The sequence below is a fragment of the Gastrolobium bilobum genome, unplaced genomic scaffold (assembly GCF_033153095.1).
Source record: "Gastrolobium bilobum isolate Gb01-03AN ecotype WA unplaced genomic scaffold, APGP_CSIRO_Gbil_v1 utg814, whole genome shotgun sequence".
Taxonomy (NCBI): Eukaryota; Viridiplantae; Streptophyta; class Magnoliopsida; order Fabales; family Fabaceae; genus Gastrolobium; species Gastrolobium bilobum.
The window spans coordinates 84,938-100,993 of NW_026897615.1; the positions used below are offsets into that span (position 1 = coordinate 84,938).

The 16,056-nt window shown below is 35.0% G+C and overlaps 2 protein-coding genes across 4 annotated transcripts; one reads left to right on the forward strand and one right to left on the reverse strand.

The window, feature by feature from the left end:
* The first annotated feature begins 1,299 nt into the window (after positions 1-1,299).
* Positions 1,300-3,217, forward strand: LOC133308650 (U-box domain-containing protein 13-like). Of its 2 annotated transcripts, XM_061509295.1 has the most exons (3): positions 1,300-1,876; positions 2,189-2,889; positions 2,920-3,217. In XM_061509295.1, the coding sequence occupies exons 1-3, from the start codon at positions 1,302-1,304 to the stop codon at positions 3,120-3,122; spliced, it is 1,479 nt and encodes a 492-aa protein (XP_061365279.1). In that variant the 5' UTR covers positions 1,300-1,301; the 3' UTR covers positions 3,123-3,217. The 2 variants fall into 2 exon arrangements, with proteins under 2 accessions (XP_061365279.1, XP_061365278.1); XM_061509294.1 differs by having other exon boundaries at positions 2,189-3,217.
* A 4,658-nt stretch (positions 3,218-7,875) lies between these two features.
* Positions 7,876-11,428, reverse strand: LOC133308632 (stromal cell-derived factor 2-like protein). 2 transcript variants are annotated; one of them, XM_061509276.1, is made up of 6 exons: positions 11,025-11,428; positions 10,753-10,893; positions 10,209-10,349; positions 8,932-8,981; positions 8,706-8,835; positions 7,876-8,288 (listed from the first exon to the last, which is right to left on the reverse strand). In XM_061509276.1, the coding sequence occupies exons 1-6, from the start codon at positions 11,133-11,135 to the stop codon at positions 8,205-8,207; spliced, it is 657 nt and encodes a 218-aa protein (XP_061365260.1). In that variant the 5' UTR covers positions 11,136-11,428; the 3' UTR covers positions 7,876-8,204. The 2 variants fall into 2 exon arrangements, with proteins under 2 accessions (XP_061365260.1, XP_061365259.1); XM_061509275.1 differs by having other exon boundaries at positions 10,753-10,899; positions 11,025-11,427.
* Positions 11,429-16,056: the final 4,628 nt, after the last annotated feature.

Consider the following 16,056-nt stretch of genomic DNA (forward strand, 5'->3'; position numbering starts at 1 on the left):
ATCCCAAAATCTCCTTTGCCCTACTATGATGTAGATATTTCTAACTCAAATAAAATTATCTCCTGTAGAGAAAATATGTTGTTTATAAAAAAAATGGTTATTTTTTCTAAAATTATTTTAGATAAATTTATTTAATATTCACCGAAACAATGACATTTTGATATAAAAATTATGATAGGTTTGTAAAATAACTTTAAGAACTTTTTTCTAAAAGAAAAAAATTATCAATTTAATTCCTTTGAATTTGGAGTGTGAGTTCGGACACGCCTAAGCCTACCCTACGCATGTCACGTGCACTACCATATCTACCATCACACCTTCAATCAATTAAATTCAATTCTGCATATCCCGCACCGATTCAAACATAATACCAGCCCCATGCGAAACTTCCTTCATACCCTACAATACATAGCTGGCGGTGTTACTGTTACTTACTCTTCTATTCTATCACTCCACACTCCCATAAGTCCATTACACATTTCCCGAGGCAAGGACTCGAATCACTTTTCTTCTTTTCGAAGCTTTTTTATTCATTCTCTCTCTTAACTATTTTTTTTTTTTTATAAACTACGTGTATAAATTCCTTTCAACAATTATATTAAAAAAGATTGATTGAATATATATTTTTATCTCGTCTATGCAATTCTCATATACCGATTGAGTTATCACCATAAGCATTTCTAGGCTCTGGGATTCAGATTTTTCTCTTCTTCTTGGATTTTAAAATTCTATAATTAATTATGACAAGTCAACCTGTTGTTTGTCTCTATGTTTTCTTTTCTTATACAAAAATCATGACACGTTGATTTAGCCAAATAATCTTTATAAAAACAATTTTTTAAAAAAATTGAATGAAAAATATGTATATAAGAAATTGAGAGATGCAAGAAAAATAGTACAACTACAAAAAAATATGATGAAAATAAATTGAAGAGCAAAAAAGGAATGATTTTTTTTTTTTTTTCAGCTTCTTTGTCTGAAATAGTCATTGGTTTCCTTCTCATTCAGTAAATGTGAAAATGTAAAAAAAATATTTTGAGCGTCTCGAACAAGATGATTACCTTCAGAATAGGATTTTTTAAAAAAAAGATATTGTCACCCACCAAGGCACCAACAATATAAATAGGCAAAGAAACACAAAACGTGCAGACGGCAGTGCCAGTGTTACTGAGCACTCTGAAAAGAAGTAGAAACCCCTAATTAAATAAATAACCTGACATAATTTGAAAAAATAAAATAATAAAATCTCTTCTTTTCTCTCTCTCTGCGGTGCTCTTCTTTGCAATGTAGGTCGCCGGAGAATGGCAAAGTGTGAACTGAACAACGTTGGATCAATCGTTCTCGACCACCGCCACCCTGCCAAGAATGAAACCGCCGGCGGCGGCCACTTCCGTCTCTGGAATTCCCGCTCCGTCTCTTCGTTTCGCCGCATAATTATCGACGCCGTAAGCTGCGGCGGCACTTCTCGGCACCGGTGTCACCAGCGCCACAACAACGACGATGTCGTTAGCTCCGCCCCCTCGACGGCGAGCTTGTCCTCCGGGGAGAAGCAGCCAGTGCAAGAGGAGAGGTCGGAGAAGCTATCGGATCTTCTGAACGCAACGGAGTGTGAAACGGAGGGGGAAGCGAAGAAGAAGGAAGAGGCATTGACGGAGATGAAGCGAGTGGTGAAGGAGTTGCTGGGAGAGGACTTTTTGAAGCAGCGAATGGCAGCGGCGAGCGTGAGGCTACTGACGAAGGAAGGCTCGGAAGCGAGAGGGACATTCGCAATGCTTGGAGCAATTCCACCACTCGTTGGAATGCTTGATTTGGAAGACGTTCACTCTCAGATCGCATCGCTCTATGCGTTACTCAATCTCGGGATCGGAAACGATGCGTGAGTTTTCATTTTCCATCTCTTCAATTCCTTTTCTTCTTTAATCTATCTCTATTCGCATTCTTTTTTCTTTTTTCTTTTTTTATGTGATTTCCAGGATTTATTGTTCTCTCGTCTTCATCATTTTTTGTTTTATATGTGGCAATTTTTTTCTTTTTGTTCAAATTCAAGCTTATCGTTTTACTAATTTGTTGGTTTTATATATTTGTAATTTTCTGCTCTGTTTTCGATTTTGCATTAATCTCTGGCCTTTGTGTTTATGCATTAATCCATTGTGTTTTCACTGCACTAATTAGATGTTTACTATTACAGGAATAAAGCAGCTATTGTCAAAGTTGGTGCTGTTCACAAGATGCTCAAGCTCATTGAATCGCCGGATGTTGCAGATTCATCGGTATCTGAAGCAATTGTTGCCAACTTCCTTGGATTGAGTGCTTTGGATTCGAATAAACCTATAATTGGATCCTCGGGTGCAATACCATTCCTAGTTAGAACCCTTCAAAATTTATATGATAATAAAAGTAGCTCCCAAGTCAAACAAGATGCTCTCCGAGCGCTGTATAATCTTTCAATCTTTCAGACCAACATTTCATTCGTTTTGGAAACTGAGTTGGTCTCATTTCTGATAAAAGCAATAGGAGACATGGAAGCAAGTGAAAGAATCCTCTCAATTCTAAGCAATTTGGTGTCAACTCCAGAGGGAAGAAAAGCTATCAGTGGTGTGAGGGATGCAATCCCAATTCTGGTGGATGTATTGAATTGGACAGATTCCCCGGAATGCCAAGAGAAGGCATCATACATTTTGATGATTATGGCACACAAAGCCTATGGTGACAAGCAAGCCATGATTGAGGCAGGGATTGTGTCGTCACTACTTGAGTTGACGCTTCTTGGTACTACTTTGGCACAGAAGAGGGCCTCAAGGATATTGGAATGTTTGAGGATAGACAAAGGGAAGCAGGTTTCGGGGAGATATGGTAAAAACTTAGGTGCAACTGTCTCTGCACCTATTTGTGGTTCTTCATCATCCTTTACAAAGACAGATGGAGGAGGCAAAGAGTATTTGGAGGAAGAGGAAGATATGATGAGTGAGGAAAAGAAAGCAGTGAAGCAATTAGTCCAGCAGAGTTTGCAGAACAACATGATGAAAATTGTGAAGAGGGCAAACTTTCGTCAAGAATTTGTTCCATCCGAGCATTTTACTTCACTGACTTCAAGTTCGACTTCAAAGAGCCTTCCATTTTAAAGAATTACAGCTGCTGAAGAGAGGAGTCACGAATGAACCATGAAGTTTGCCTTCACATCATCATTTCATTGAGTTTTTGGTCTTGTAGCTATTTGGGAGCAATGATATAATAGTAATCGCCTGTCAAAATTTTATTGGATTATTATACAAGTATTTCAAGTTTAAGTCCCTCTTTAGGTTCTTTTGTTTTTTGGGTGTCTGCAAAGGACAGACTTTGTTTCTTTGCCATGAGCATGAATCCATCAAACAGTGTTTATAAATTGAAAAAAGAGACATTCCTAGCTATTAAGGCTAAAAATAGCCATGACACTAGCTAAAGTTGTGTGTTTCATTGTTAACCTGAAGGGATAGCATAGCATAACTGGTAAGCAGAGATTGGTAAAGAAACAACTCGGGCCAGTGACAAAAATTATTGTGCTCTAAACATGAAATGGATGGTGACTCCTCCCGAAATAAAAAATAGCGATGCCTCCCTATCAGTGGTATGGCATGCAAAATAGGAAAATCTTAGGGTTGCTTCCCTCTTGCCACTGCTATGAGCATACCTACATTCAAGCAGTCACTTTCAAATTTCAAACCATACAACACTTTTTATCTTACAGCTGGGCTGCTTATTTTTTTTTATACTTCTATTATTTCTAATTGTAGTCAATGTTGGAAAGGGTGTAGGTCATTTTCATCTTCCATATAAACAGCTGGGACTATTCACTGCCATTTTCTGTTTGAGAATCTTTCCCCTGTTCATTTGCATATTCCATGTGTTGAGTTTTCAGGAATCTCTGGAATAGCAGAGTTGAATGTAATTTGTTATATGCATTTGCCGCGAGATTGTAAGCTGTTAAACCCTTTACTTTTGTCAAATAAAGAATTCAATTACCCAGTCTTTGTTTAATGCCACTGGACCTAGTTTGCTAAATTAGTTTTCTTTTAACAGGCCACAGATCTAAATGCTTAATTGGATCTGATTGAATGGAAAGATGAGCTGTTCGTCGCAAATTAAGTGTCAATGGCATTTTCTCCGCACTAAGTACACGTTACATGATGTTCGTTGTGGGGTCTTCAGTCATGTAAAGTTATCTTCTGCTGAATGCTTTAATTTTGTTGACTTTTGGGGTAAATATTCTAAGGGTAATTGTAGTCTTATGTCACAGCAAATTTTTTTTATCTCATGCACACTTAACTTGAAGTGGGGCCCACCACAAAAGAGAAGAAAAAAAAATAAAAAAGAAATGGCACAAGTATCGATGTATGGACATAAGATAAAAATAAAATCCTGTTGCATAAGATTAATATTGCCCATATTCTAATGTTGATGTACTATTAGATATAAAAATTAAGGGAATATAATTTTTGGGTTTATCATCTATCATTTAACATGACCACAAAAAGTTTCCTACACACACAACATTTTGTGGGGCCCGCAGTAAAAAAAAAAAAAAAAACCTTAGCACGCAAAACGAATCTCTATAACATAACACAATCATTTTTCCTACAACATAACTCTTATAAAACCCATAATTTTTTAGTGTTACTTAAGATAAAATTGTCTAATATACAAACACAAAAATAAGTGAAATTTATTAAGAAGAAAAGAGAGAAATAACACAAGTAGATTCTACCTATTTTTTTTTTTGCATATATGAGATAATTTATCTCATGCATCGTAAAAAGCTAAGAATTTATTTGATTGTTTTATGTATTTTTTGTTGTTTTGTATAATAATTAATGAAATATGTGTTTTTTTTGCTTTGAAAATTAAAAATAAAAATATAAAATAAAAACAATTGAGAAATATTTTCTAAATTTAATTCTAAAAATAAAAAATTAATTATAATATTTAGGACTATTTTTACAAAATAAATCTTATCAAACAAATTTTTTTATTTTTTTTTCTGAAAAAATTATTTTTAAAAACAGTATTCAAATTTCAAACATGCCTATATTCCCAAAAATTAATTAGGCTATTCCTTCGATCATGAATAGTGTCAATTTTCATTTACTTTTGTTGAATTTAGTTATTTTAACCTGAACCTGAGGTTCCAAAAGCGGTCTTCTATTTTGAGCTAGAGTGTTTTCCTGGTTGGATGGCAAGAAAATTGAGAATTTGCATCACAGACAATGATGTGATGTGACCACTAATATCTACTACCGACTTTTGGCTATAAATTTCAATACAAGAGGATACCCAATTGTTTACATAAAATAATTGCGTATCGATTTAACGTGAGTTTATTTCAAATGCATCATCATGACTATAATGACAATTGGAGTTTTCAACCCAATTTTTCTTAACAATAATCATAAACATAAGAGGTCAAGTTTCGATGTGCTCCGTACACTAGCTTTATTGCATGTAACAAGCCGACAATAATCGATAACATTGTCAAACTGCACAAGATCTTTATCAATAACATTGTGCTCACTGTCCACCCAAAAAAAAAAAAAAAAACATTGTGCTCACTGTTTACTAAACCCACCCATCCCCCAAAACTGCACACAAGTGTTGATCCACAACTGTATGAGATTGCATGGATAGTTTTAATTTGTTTAAATGTTGTTTTCCTATTGAACTCGGATGTAGTTATGCACTGTACTTCATAATTCAACACTTGTGTTTGTCTATTGTTTTGTACACCTGGCATGTTGTTGTCACATACATGGGTATTGCAGAGCTATGAAGCACCGATATTTCATTATGAGGTCTCCTTATTTATTGGGGAAAATTTTGTGCCTTGGGCTTTCGACCAACGTTCTAAGCAAATTAAATTAGTACACACATATGCACCCTGCAATAACCCGTTTATGCTTTGGAGAGCTGTCCCAATTACGGCAATCATGTTAAAATACCGTAATTTCTTATGAATGTGAGACTGCATTGGTTCCCTTACTTTCTCAGACATCAAAGCAAATTATTACTATATGATACGACGCAGATGGTTTCTTCTTACACTTTCCAATGTTCAAAAGCAATAACAAGACTCAGGAGAAGAGAATCGAGGAAAATGTAGCTATGGAAAATAATTGGTCATTACATTTTGAGTATCTAACTGAAGATTGGGAAATTAAATATTGCTTGTTTAGTGAAAAAAGATGTAAAGGCAAAAGAAAGTGGCGGGGCTTGAATTGAAAAAGGCCAGCGCTACCACATTCCATTTTCTGTGTTGGAAGATATAGTTCCTACATCGTATGTGTGGCATAGATGCATTGCATAGCCCTGTTTTGTCGATTCAGAGATACTGTCCTAAAGTTGAAGAAGTACTGACCTGCCCCTGAATTCTGTTATATTTTACACAACAACCCTACGATGCATCACTGGCATATTGCTGTGAAGTTCTATAGTGGAAATTCTACATGTTCATTATCGTGCAAATTTATAGTGAAAACCGAGAACGAGTTATTTGCACTGTCTTGTTAGTTGTTACACATCAGTTCCATAAACGTATAGATAATAGCCATTTATTGATGTAGAGCGAGCAACACAAACGTATAGATAACAGTCATTTGTCTAATATTTCCATGAAGAGCTAGCCGATCACTCCCAACCGGACCATAGAGGAAATCTTCGATCATCTTTGGATCCAACACAAATAATGCAGTCGTGAGTTTCTTTTCCAAGTGCAGGTGATCATGTGGACACCTTTACCGTCTATATATCATTGGCCCATTTTCACCATTAACGTCAGTAATTTGGACAACAATCAACATGAAAAAAAAAAAATTATTGCAAACACCTAAATTTCAGGTAAATTAAGTTGTACATGATCATGATTATGTTTTGTACGGTGTTATTCTTGGAAAGAAGTATTTTTTATTCTAATTTTTTTTGCGCTCGAGAAGAGTTTTTTTTAGAGAACATATATTTGAAAACACAACTTTATTATATCCAAAGAGATAGTGTATTTAATAAATAATATTTTTAATAAATATTATATAACTAATGCTAATAATAAATTCTAAGATTTTTAGCTTTTAATAAATAATTTGTTAGGAAATAAAACAAAAAATTATTATTATTTCTGCAAATTCGAATGTATATGATAATAATTGTATTCTCTAACTTTTTTCAGAAACAAATATCTTTTTTTATTCTTAGGAAAAATTTACAAGTACGGAAATATGTTTGATAACATTACTTATTTCTATACCCAAAGACTATATATTTAATAAATAATATAAATTCAATACTAATAACAAATCCTACTATATCGCTATTTGCTAAATAGAAAAAAAAAGGCAACAAAAATTATTTTATTTTGTGTTCCCGAACAAAAAGATAAAAAATAATAAATCATTTCTTCTTTTTTTATATTCTGAACAACCAGTTCATTCTCTAAAAAAAATAAATTTTATTTCGAATTCCGTAAGAGAGGCGTATTTAATAAATATGATACTTAAAAATAGTGTATATTTAATCCTAAATAACATATTCTGCGATGTGATATTCAATAAATAGTGTGGCACGGAGTGAAACTTATCATGCACACCCTCAAAAAGAGAAAAACACATCTGAATTTTATAATTTTGATGTAGCAACAAGCCAATAAAAAACACATGTAACATTGAGCTAACTTTGAAATAAAATCAGAACAGTATTGCGCTTTAAAAAGTCCATAGAAATCTCTACAAATTTGGTTCATATGCCAAGAGGAAAAAGACCAGAATTTCACTAGAGTCCATAGAAATCTCTATAATTTTGGTTCATATGCCAAGATGAACAAGAAAAACATTTCAAACAAGAGTTCATTTTGATCAGTATAATTAAACGTCTTAAATCACTTGAAAATTAAAGTTCCATTGCTGACAATTCAACCATTTTAGCCCTATTGGAGGAACTACCAATTAGCACATTGCATAACAAAATAACAGATACAGCAAGTATATCCTGCGGGGAAAGGGCCATGCACTTAAAGACTAACATAGTGAACCTAAGACTAAATATTACTAACATTACTACATCATCCAAAAAGTGCTAAAGTATATTTTCCTTCAATAGACAATCGACATCTATTATCAGAACCGGTGCCAGCCACCCATTTCATAATCCATGTTGCCCGTTTGAACAAAGTATTGATACTAATCAACTCATTTGCTTTCGGTAACCGGAAGGTAGACACCTTCGGCTGCCAACCAGACATTGTCAGCACGCTTCTCACGAACACCACAAACCTAGTAAAATAAAATAAATGACATACACGATAACTCACTTCGAACATTTGAGTTACATATAAAAATAAAATAGCGGGATCAATGTAAAAATGGACCACATATACCATCCCTAGATTCACCACCACCATTCATTGTACTTTAAAAGTCAAAGCTAACTTGACAAAAGTATTGCTAACTGCCTAAGTCATCCGCGTAATGCTTTCTCATTTTGTTAATGCAGTCTAAACCCTTGCAACTAACATTTATATATATATGAGATTTGATAACCACAAGCAAGGCATGTAGGGGTCTGACGAACTGAAAGCAGTAATTATAAAAGCTTTTCCACAGAATAAAATATTATTTGCACATCTGTAATTCAATAAAATATTGATGAAAGGAGAATAGAAGATTTTCGAATTCCAGGCAATTCCTCACCTCCTGCTGTCCCCCAGCAATCCGAGAGTATTTCTTATCATGACTATGTAGATAGCCTCCAGTGTCAACATGCTGAAATCGAATCCTCTGATCCTGCTTCCAAGTCTTCCCACTTCCTTCAACTAAAATCCTAATGAAAAATGAAACCAATATAAAGCACCTTTCAGAATATTGAGATTTGAGATCCAAATATCCTTAAAAATAAAATAAAATAATAATGCCTCACTTCCAATAGTCCCCGGTGTCAGATTCAGATTCTCCTCCAAAACAACTCACCTGTTTTCAATTCAACCAAGCCAGCTAGGTAGAGTCAGGATATCAAATAAATTAACACCAGCGGAATAAATAGTATTGATTATTAGTATAAAAGTGAATAATAGTTATATCAAGAAGCTACGGTAAGTCATTTCCATTTTGCTTCAGTGAAGGATAGTCCCAATCCATAGGACAAATTTAAATGAATATATATACTAGCTACGTGGTTGGTGTTGTTTCATATGACCCAGAGGTCACAGGTTAATTCATGCACTTAGGCTCCAACAAATGCAAGATACGGCTTTCTACTATAGACCCAACAGAATTAACCATTTTCTGGACTATGCGCATAGCAGTTTTATAGCACCAGTTTACTCCTAGACCAAAAACAAAGAAATCAAAGTGGGAATATGGAGATAATCTTTAAAACATGTGGTCTTCAGGTCATATCATTGGATTCACGACATATGAAGCATCGCATTAGCAAGAGTACGAGAAGAGTTAATGGACTGATCAAGAGGCAAAAGATATATAAAACTGAGCATTTTCATTATCTAGGGCAATGAGTACATGCAATGTAAAGCACAAGTAAAATTGAAGAGAATGTCTATCACAATTAATGGACTCAACATGAGTTGCTTAAGAGTGGACGCACATTCAAAACTTTATTTAACCATAGGTCTGTCATAAGGCACCCATGTCAAATGAAGTTGGACAGTTAAAGAAACATGTCCAAGAAGTGAATGTAGAGCATATGAGAACATTCAAATAATAAAGATGAGTGGTAAAATGATAGGGGATGAGTTTGCTCCAACCTAAGGTGAAATTACATTAAATTAAGATGAAAGTAAACGTCTAATAACAAAAAATACTTAAAACATTTTCATACGATTGTATCATCACCATTCACTGAAAATATCAAATACTCTCCCAAAGGGAAATAATAGAAATAAACAGTGGCCCGTTGCATAAGATGAAACAATATTTTGGGAATAAATTCAATCTCAGTTCTTGACAACAGAAACCAAAAAACAGAGACAGAAGTGCAGAAGGAGGTGCTACGTACAATATTGTATCAATAAGATACAAAATGCAGAGTCTTTATAATCATACATTGGATGAGACAAATATAACACGCATTACAACAGCAGCTTATATAAGTAAACTGGAAGCATTACAGAAATCACCAGCAAATCCCTAAAGCACATGGTAATAAACAATTGAAAAAGAAAAAAAAGCTGCACTCACCTCGAGATTGCCACTTATTGGGGATGCATGCAAATGGCTGTGCAGCCACTTCCTTGTCCTCATGTGCTGTAATTTAATGATTGTGCCACTTTTAATGGCATCACCTTGTTTAGCATCAGTTCCTGGCTGAGGTCTAACAATCTGCAAAATATAGCATACATCTAAAGTCAAGACAAAGACCAAATGCCAAGTATTGTAGGCTCTTCATTTATACAAATTAATATATATATATATATAGAGAGAGAGAGGGGTAGATCATTTGACACCTCATCTGAGAGTCATTAGATCAAAAAAAAATCAACAAGTCTGATTTGTAAGCATGTGACACCATTAAAAGATCAACAAGTCTGATTTGTAAACATGTGACACCATTGATCTTTTTTGATCTAATAGCTCTCAGATGTTGTAATCACGTGACACCATTGATCTTTTTTTATTAGATGCGGTGTCAAATTTAAAATTTGACACAGGTGTCAAAAGATCCTACCTCATATATATATATATATATATATTAAAAGGAAACAATAAGAAAAGGAATAGATACCCAGTAACTATTGGCATCGTCGACATTGGGAAAACCCGTAACTGATTGTTGTCCACTGCCAGAACCATATGGCACATCATGAGAATGCAACCGAAATTTGGTCTTCTCGTGCATAAGCTTCAGAACGGAGCCGTAAGTAATCTGTACCTATACGATACCGAGATCAAGCATTGAACATGTTCTTAGTTGTCGATAAATCTATGAATTATAATAATATTAATATCGCTAACCCTAAACAAAGGAAATGGAAAATAAAATAAAAAAGGTAAAACCTCGACGCCTTCGGAGGAAGCCGCAGAGGCAGTGGAAGTGGAAGAAGGAGCGATGTCAGAATCGAGCGTGAGAAAAAGGAAGAGAGCAAAACCGAAGAATCCGAGAGCCATGAGGAAGAGCAAAGCGATGAACCAGTTCTGCTGCCAGAACGGGAATTCAGATTCCCTGGATTCCCTGTAAACGATTCGGGTCGACCCTGATGTTTGTGAAGTAGTAGTAGTAGTAGACGAAGAAGAAGAAGGCTTTCTTCGAGACAGGCTCTGCGACCCTGAGGAAGCCACGGTTCGACCCGATTTACTATCCAGATCCGAACAGATAGAGAGAGTGCAATATTCAAGTCGCGCGATGGATACTTGCTTTGCTTTGTATACACAAACACTCACACTGCAATTAGACTAACCCCCGCTGCACGCTGGTTCACCTTCTACGCTGGAGTCTTGGAGACACCTTCCGTGACATACTTTCGCCCAATCGAGGTGGGACACGTGGAAGGTCCATGACGTGGAGGATTATCAGTGGTTCAAATCTATTCATTTTCCCAGCCCAATAAATACATACTCACGATGTTAATATTACCAAAAAAAATATTCATTTTAATTACTATTGGATTAAAACAAAAATTAAATGAAAAAAGAGAAAAATAATGATTTTTGAATCCAATAATAATTAAAGTGGCAGTGAAGTAATAGTAAAAATACTTAATAATATATATCCTATCTCAAATACATTTGGGAGAACTGGGAGCAGTGTTCCTTCTTATTAGATATGAAAAAAATTTAGAACTTGAAAAAAAATGGATAAAAGGAAAAAAAAATCCTATTTAATAAAAAAGAGTATTGAATTCGATATTTCGATGCATTAAGCTTTTCTCTACATTTGGGCCATCTTATTAGACCTGACTCCTGACTCCTATTTGACACCTCAGTGAATGAGAGAACATGAGTCTACTGACTCCACTCCAGAAGCACATAGCAACTCGTCGTTCAAGTTCGTATTCTGATTCAAACTTTATATGGGCTTGCCAAATATTTTATTGTGGTTTGGGCAATACATTTTAGGCCCAATGCTAATGACACTGTTACCAAATGAGTTATTTTTAGGCTATAATCCCAACCAAATTTGTAATATTTTAAGGAAATGTTTGGTAAAGGAGACATTTTTTAGTGACCGGGAATCATGATTAATGAGAATTCAGTAGAAATTTAGTTTACTTGGAATCTTACGAAAGAGGTGTTTGGTTCGCCAAAATATTACCGGGAAATATTGGGTAAAAATTATTGATTCCATATTTGGTTTAGAACGAAATATGACTTGGAATATGAGGTTATTTTACAAAAATAACCCCAAACTATTTTTACTTTTGTAATTGATAGATTGGGTCTAGATTTTTATGTGTATTGGGGTATTTTTGTCTCAAAATTTATTGTTGTGTTTTCCCTTTACTTGGTATTCCGAATTACCATATTATTTTTGGTAATCTGAATGGTAACTTTTCTTTATAAATCAAATTACCGGTAATCCTTGGATATCCGGGAATCGTAATTTATTCCTTCTACCAAACGTGGTAATTACATTTACCAAAGAAGGATTACCGGTAATCCTCTTCAAAAACTTGAAACAAACACCCCCTTAAGGAAATGTTTGATAGAGGAGACATTTTTTTTTATCTAAGAATTACGATTTCCATGAATATAGTTGAAAAGTGAATTTTTCGGGAATGTTATCAAAAAATTATTTGGTAGACCAAAATATTACTGGGATTGTTTGTTCAAGTTTACTGAGTATACGTTTGGTTGATTGTTAAATATTACTAAAAATGTGGAAAGATTTTATAAAAATAACCTTCGTATAAATTATTCAGTCTCAACTCTCTCTCTCTCTCATGGCCTTAATTCACCGACGAGTATATCAGTGCTAAATTTAGGGAGTATCACTGGTATACTTGAAAATCACAAGCCAAAGAAAAAATCAATGAACAACCACCGGCGAAGAAGCAATTGACGAGAAGGAAAAAATTTGGGGTGTCGATACTCCTTTAAATCCATAAAAAATTTGGATCAAACAAGCAAACAACATCCAATCCCAAAAAAATGAGACTTGGGTTCCCCGTGTTTTATTCCTAAAACGAAATGGAAACTACAATCATAAACTAAAATACCCATGCCAGATGTTTTGGAGTTTGATATTAATGACACCAAAGATTTTTGGGTGGCTTCCCAAATCAGAAAGTGGTTAAAGGAGAAATGGGTTATTCGATCCTCCCACATAAATCGAGAGAACAATGCCTCTGCACATTGGCTCGTGAGACATGCAATTTCTGGTGGTGGTGGTTTGCATCTTTTCCACGACCCCCCGCTAGGGCTTCAGACCCTTCTTGATGTTGATAGTATAAATATGAGTGATCAAATGTCATTAGTAAAGCCCAAATAGGTTATTAGTATGAGAAGAGCCCAAGGAACCTAGAGCCTAATGAGCTAGGGTTTCTTGGAACCCATATAAGTAGTACCTCTTAAGTCATCAGCCTCAAAGGTTTTTTTTGTGAGAAAGAGGCAAGCTCAAAATCTAATCAGTGCCCACACACTTCTCCTTCCTCCTCGAGAGATAGTTTGGAAGATCTGCCACAGTCCAGCTTCAAGGAGGTTGTTCGTGCTGCGGCGCTGAGGTGAGTTGTTCGTGAAGAGGAATCCTACAAGGGAAGATTCTACACGAGACCTGCGCACCGAGAGGTAACTGTGAAACAAGGATGATTCGGTAAGCATACCAATGTACTAGGTCCTAAACCGCTTCCGCATAAATCTAAGATTTCCTACAATTGGTATCAGAGCCTTGGTTGTACATTGGTGTTTGAATCTAGTTTCACTATTCATGTAATTAGTTTTGCTTCTTGAAATGTGGCACCTAGGATTCTAGGATTATGGTATGAATCTAGCATGTGTATTTTATAATTCATTTTCAGAAAAGTTTAAATTTTAATCGGTAAAAATGCTTTAATCCATGGTTAGGGTCTCTCGTGTATTTCTCGATTTGTAACAAGGAGGCTAATCCCATATGATTAGGTTTCCTCCTTGCTGTTTTTGTTTATTTTTGGAATTTCTGTGTATTTTTTCAATATTTTGTTAAAGTTCAAGATCGAGAAATCGCGAGGAAGATGCGCAGTCAGCACTGTCGGAGACTTTTCGAAGACTTACCGATCTCGCAATGGGGCGATCTATATATGGTTGGAAAGAGGACGGAAAGACGAACGCAAAGGTGGGTGGATAGCCGCCATCGGAGACTCCACGCTCCGCCATGCGCCTCCACAAGAGGATGAGAGTGGCCGCCACTCTCCGGCAAAGAATGGGAGAGTGAGCGAGCGTCCGGCCACCTTTTTGGGTGGTTCCGGCGGCGGTGCACTCGTCTTTATGTGGCGGTTTTTCCCCTGGAGTTTCGGCCCGAGTTGAGTTCGGGTGCCAGCGCGGCAGACCTGACGACTAGGGTTCCTCTTTCGCGTCCTAGGGTTTCTCGCCAAAGGATTGGGTCTTTGGGCTTTTGGGCCCATGGAAACCCTAAAGGGGCTTGAGACAGATATTATGGGCTAGGCGAAAGTTGAATTCCAAAGTTGTAACATTTTTTTTATTTTCTTTAAAATAGGAATGTCATGAATTAAAGTAATTATGATTTATTATTTAATGCTTTTATTGATTGTTATAAATTATATGATTGATAACATGCTTTATTGCGATAACATGCCATATAGAATAGAATAGGTGGTGCCATATTGTTGCATAACTTGTATGATTGCATGAGCATAATAGCTATTATGTCTTCAGCGACATAGTTATTATGGGATTATTTTGATTTTAAATTATCCTAAGAAATTAATTAATAATTATTATGATTTTTATTAAAAATCTAAATTAATAATTGAATTACTTAATTTTGGATAATTAACATCAAGACAAATAATCGTTATGGAAATTATTTTGATTTCAAATTATCCTCATAAATGATAATTATTATGATTGTTGCAATCTAGATTAATAATTAAGTCAGCTATTTGGATGATTTAAATCTAGAAAAATAATTAGAGAAAATTTCCTAAGAGAATTCTTTTATTTTGCGAGTAATTTGTGGGTTTTCTGAAATGGTCATGGAATAACACACGCTGCATACAACCTTCATGTATCATGATTGTTTGGAGCACACGCTGACGTGAAGTGACCGGAATTCAGGACCTTAAAGCTTTCAAAATTATGTTAAGCTTAGTGCACGTTTATCGGCGCTCTTACTTATATAGTTTTTGAAATCGAACAAAGGATACTCTCAATTAAATAATTCTTTGAAATTAGAAAATGTTGCTTATGTTGAATGAAAGGAGATTTAAATTAAGAGATTAATTTAACCTTCAAGCGCATTATAGAACCATTAATAAAATAATCATATGAAGTCCCATCGAATAAGCATGATTGGATTTTATTAGATTGGACTTAAATATCTATGGGAGGAGATTTAAATTAAGAAATTAATTTAACCTCCAGGTGCATTGTGGGCCTATCAATAAAATAATCATGTGAGGCCCCAACGGATAAGCATGATTGGATTTTGTTGGGCCTTAATAATTTCAAAATTTTAATAAAGTATTGTACGGCCCATCGTCGATAATACTAAGTTATTAAAGATAATTTTGAAATTAAACAATGAATTCGACTGGGCTTAGAAAAATTCTCAAACAAAAATGTTGAATGGGTGAAGGTTTTAAAAATTAATTAATTTTAAAACCTGCGGGCTCCATTTGTGGGTTTATTAGTGAAATGGTTATCGCTGAAGCCCCATCGGATAAGGATAATCAGATTTCATTAGATTAAATCTTAATAATTTCAAAATTTTAGTAAAGTATTGTACGGCCCAATGCTTAGACACTAAGGATAATTTTGCAATTAAACAATGGTTAATTACGTTCAACTTTGGTAAAATTGTTAACCCTCCCATCGAGGCTCTGGCAATGGCACTGAAGGCCCAAATAACAATTTTGGTTTTTACAAGTGACTTGCC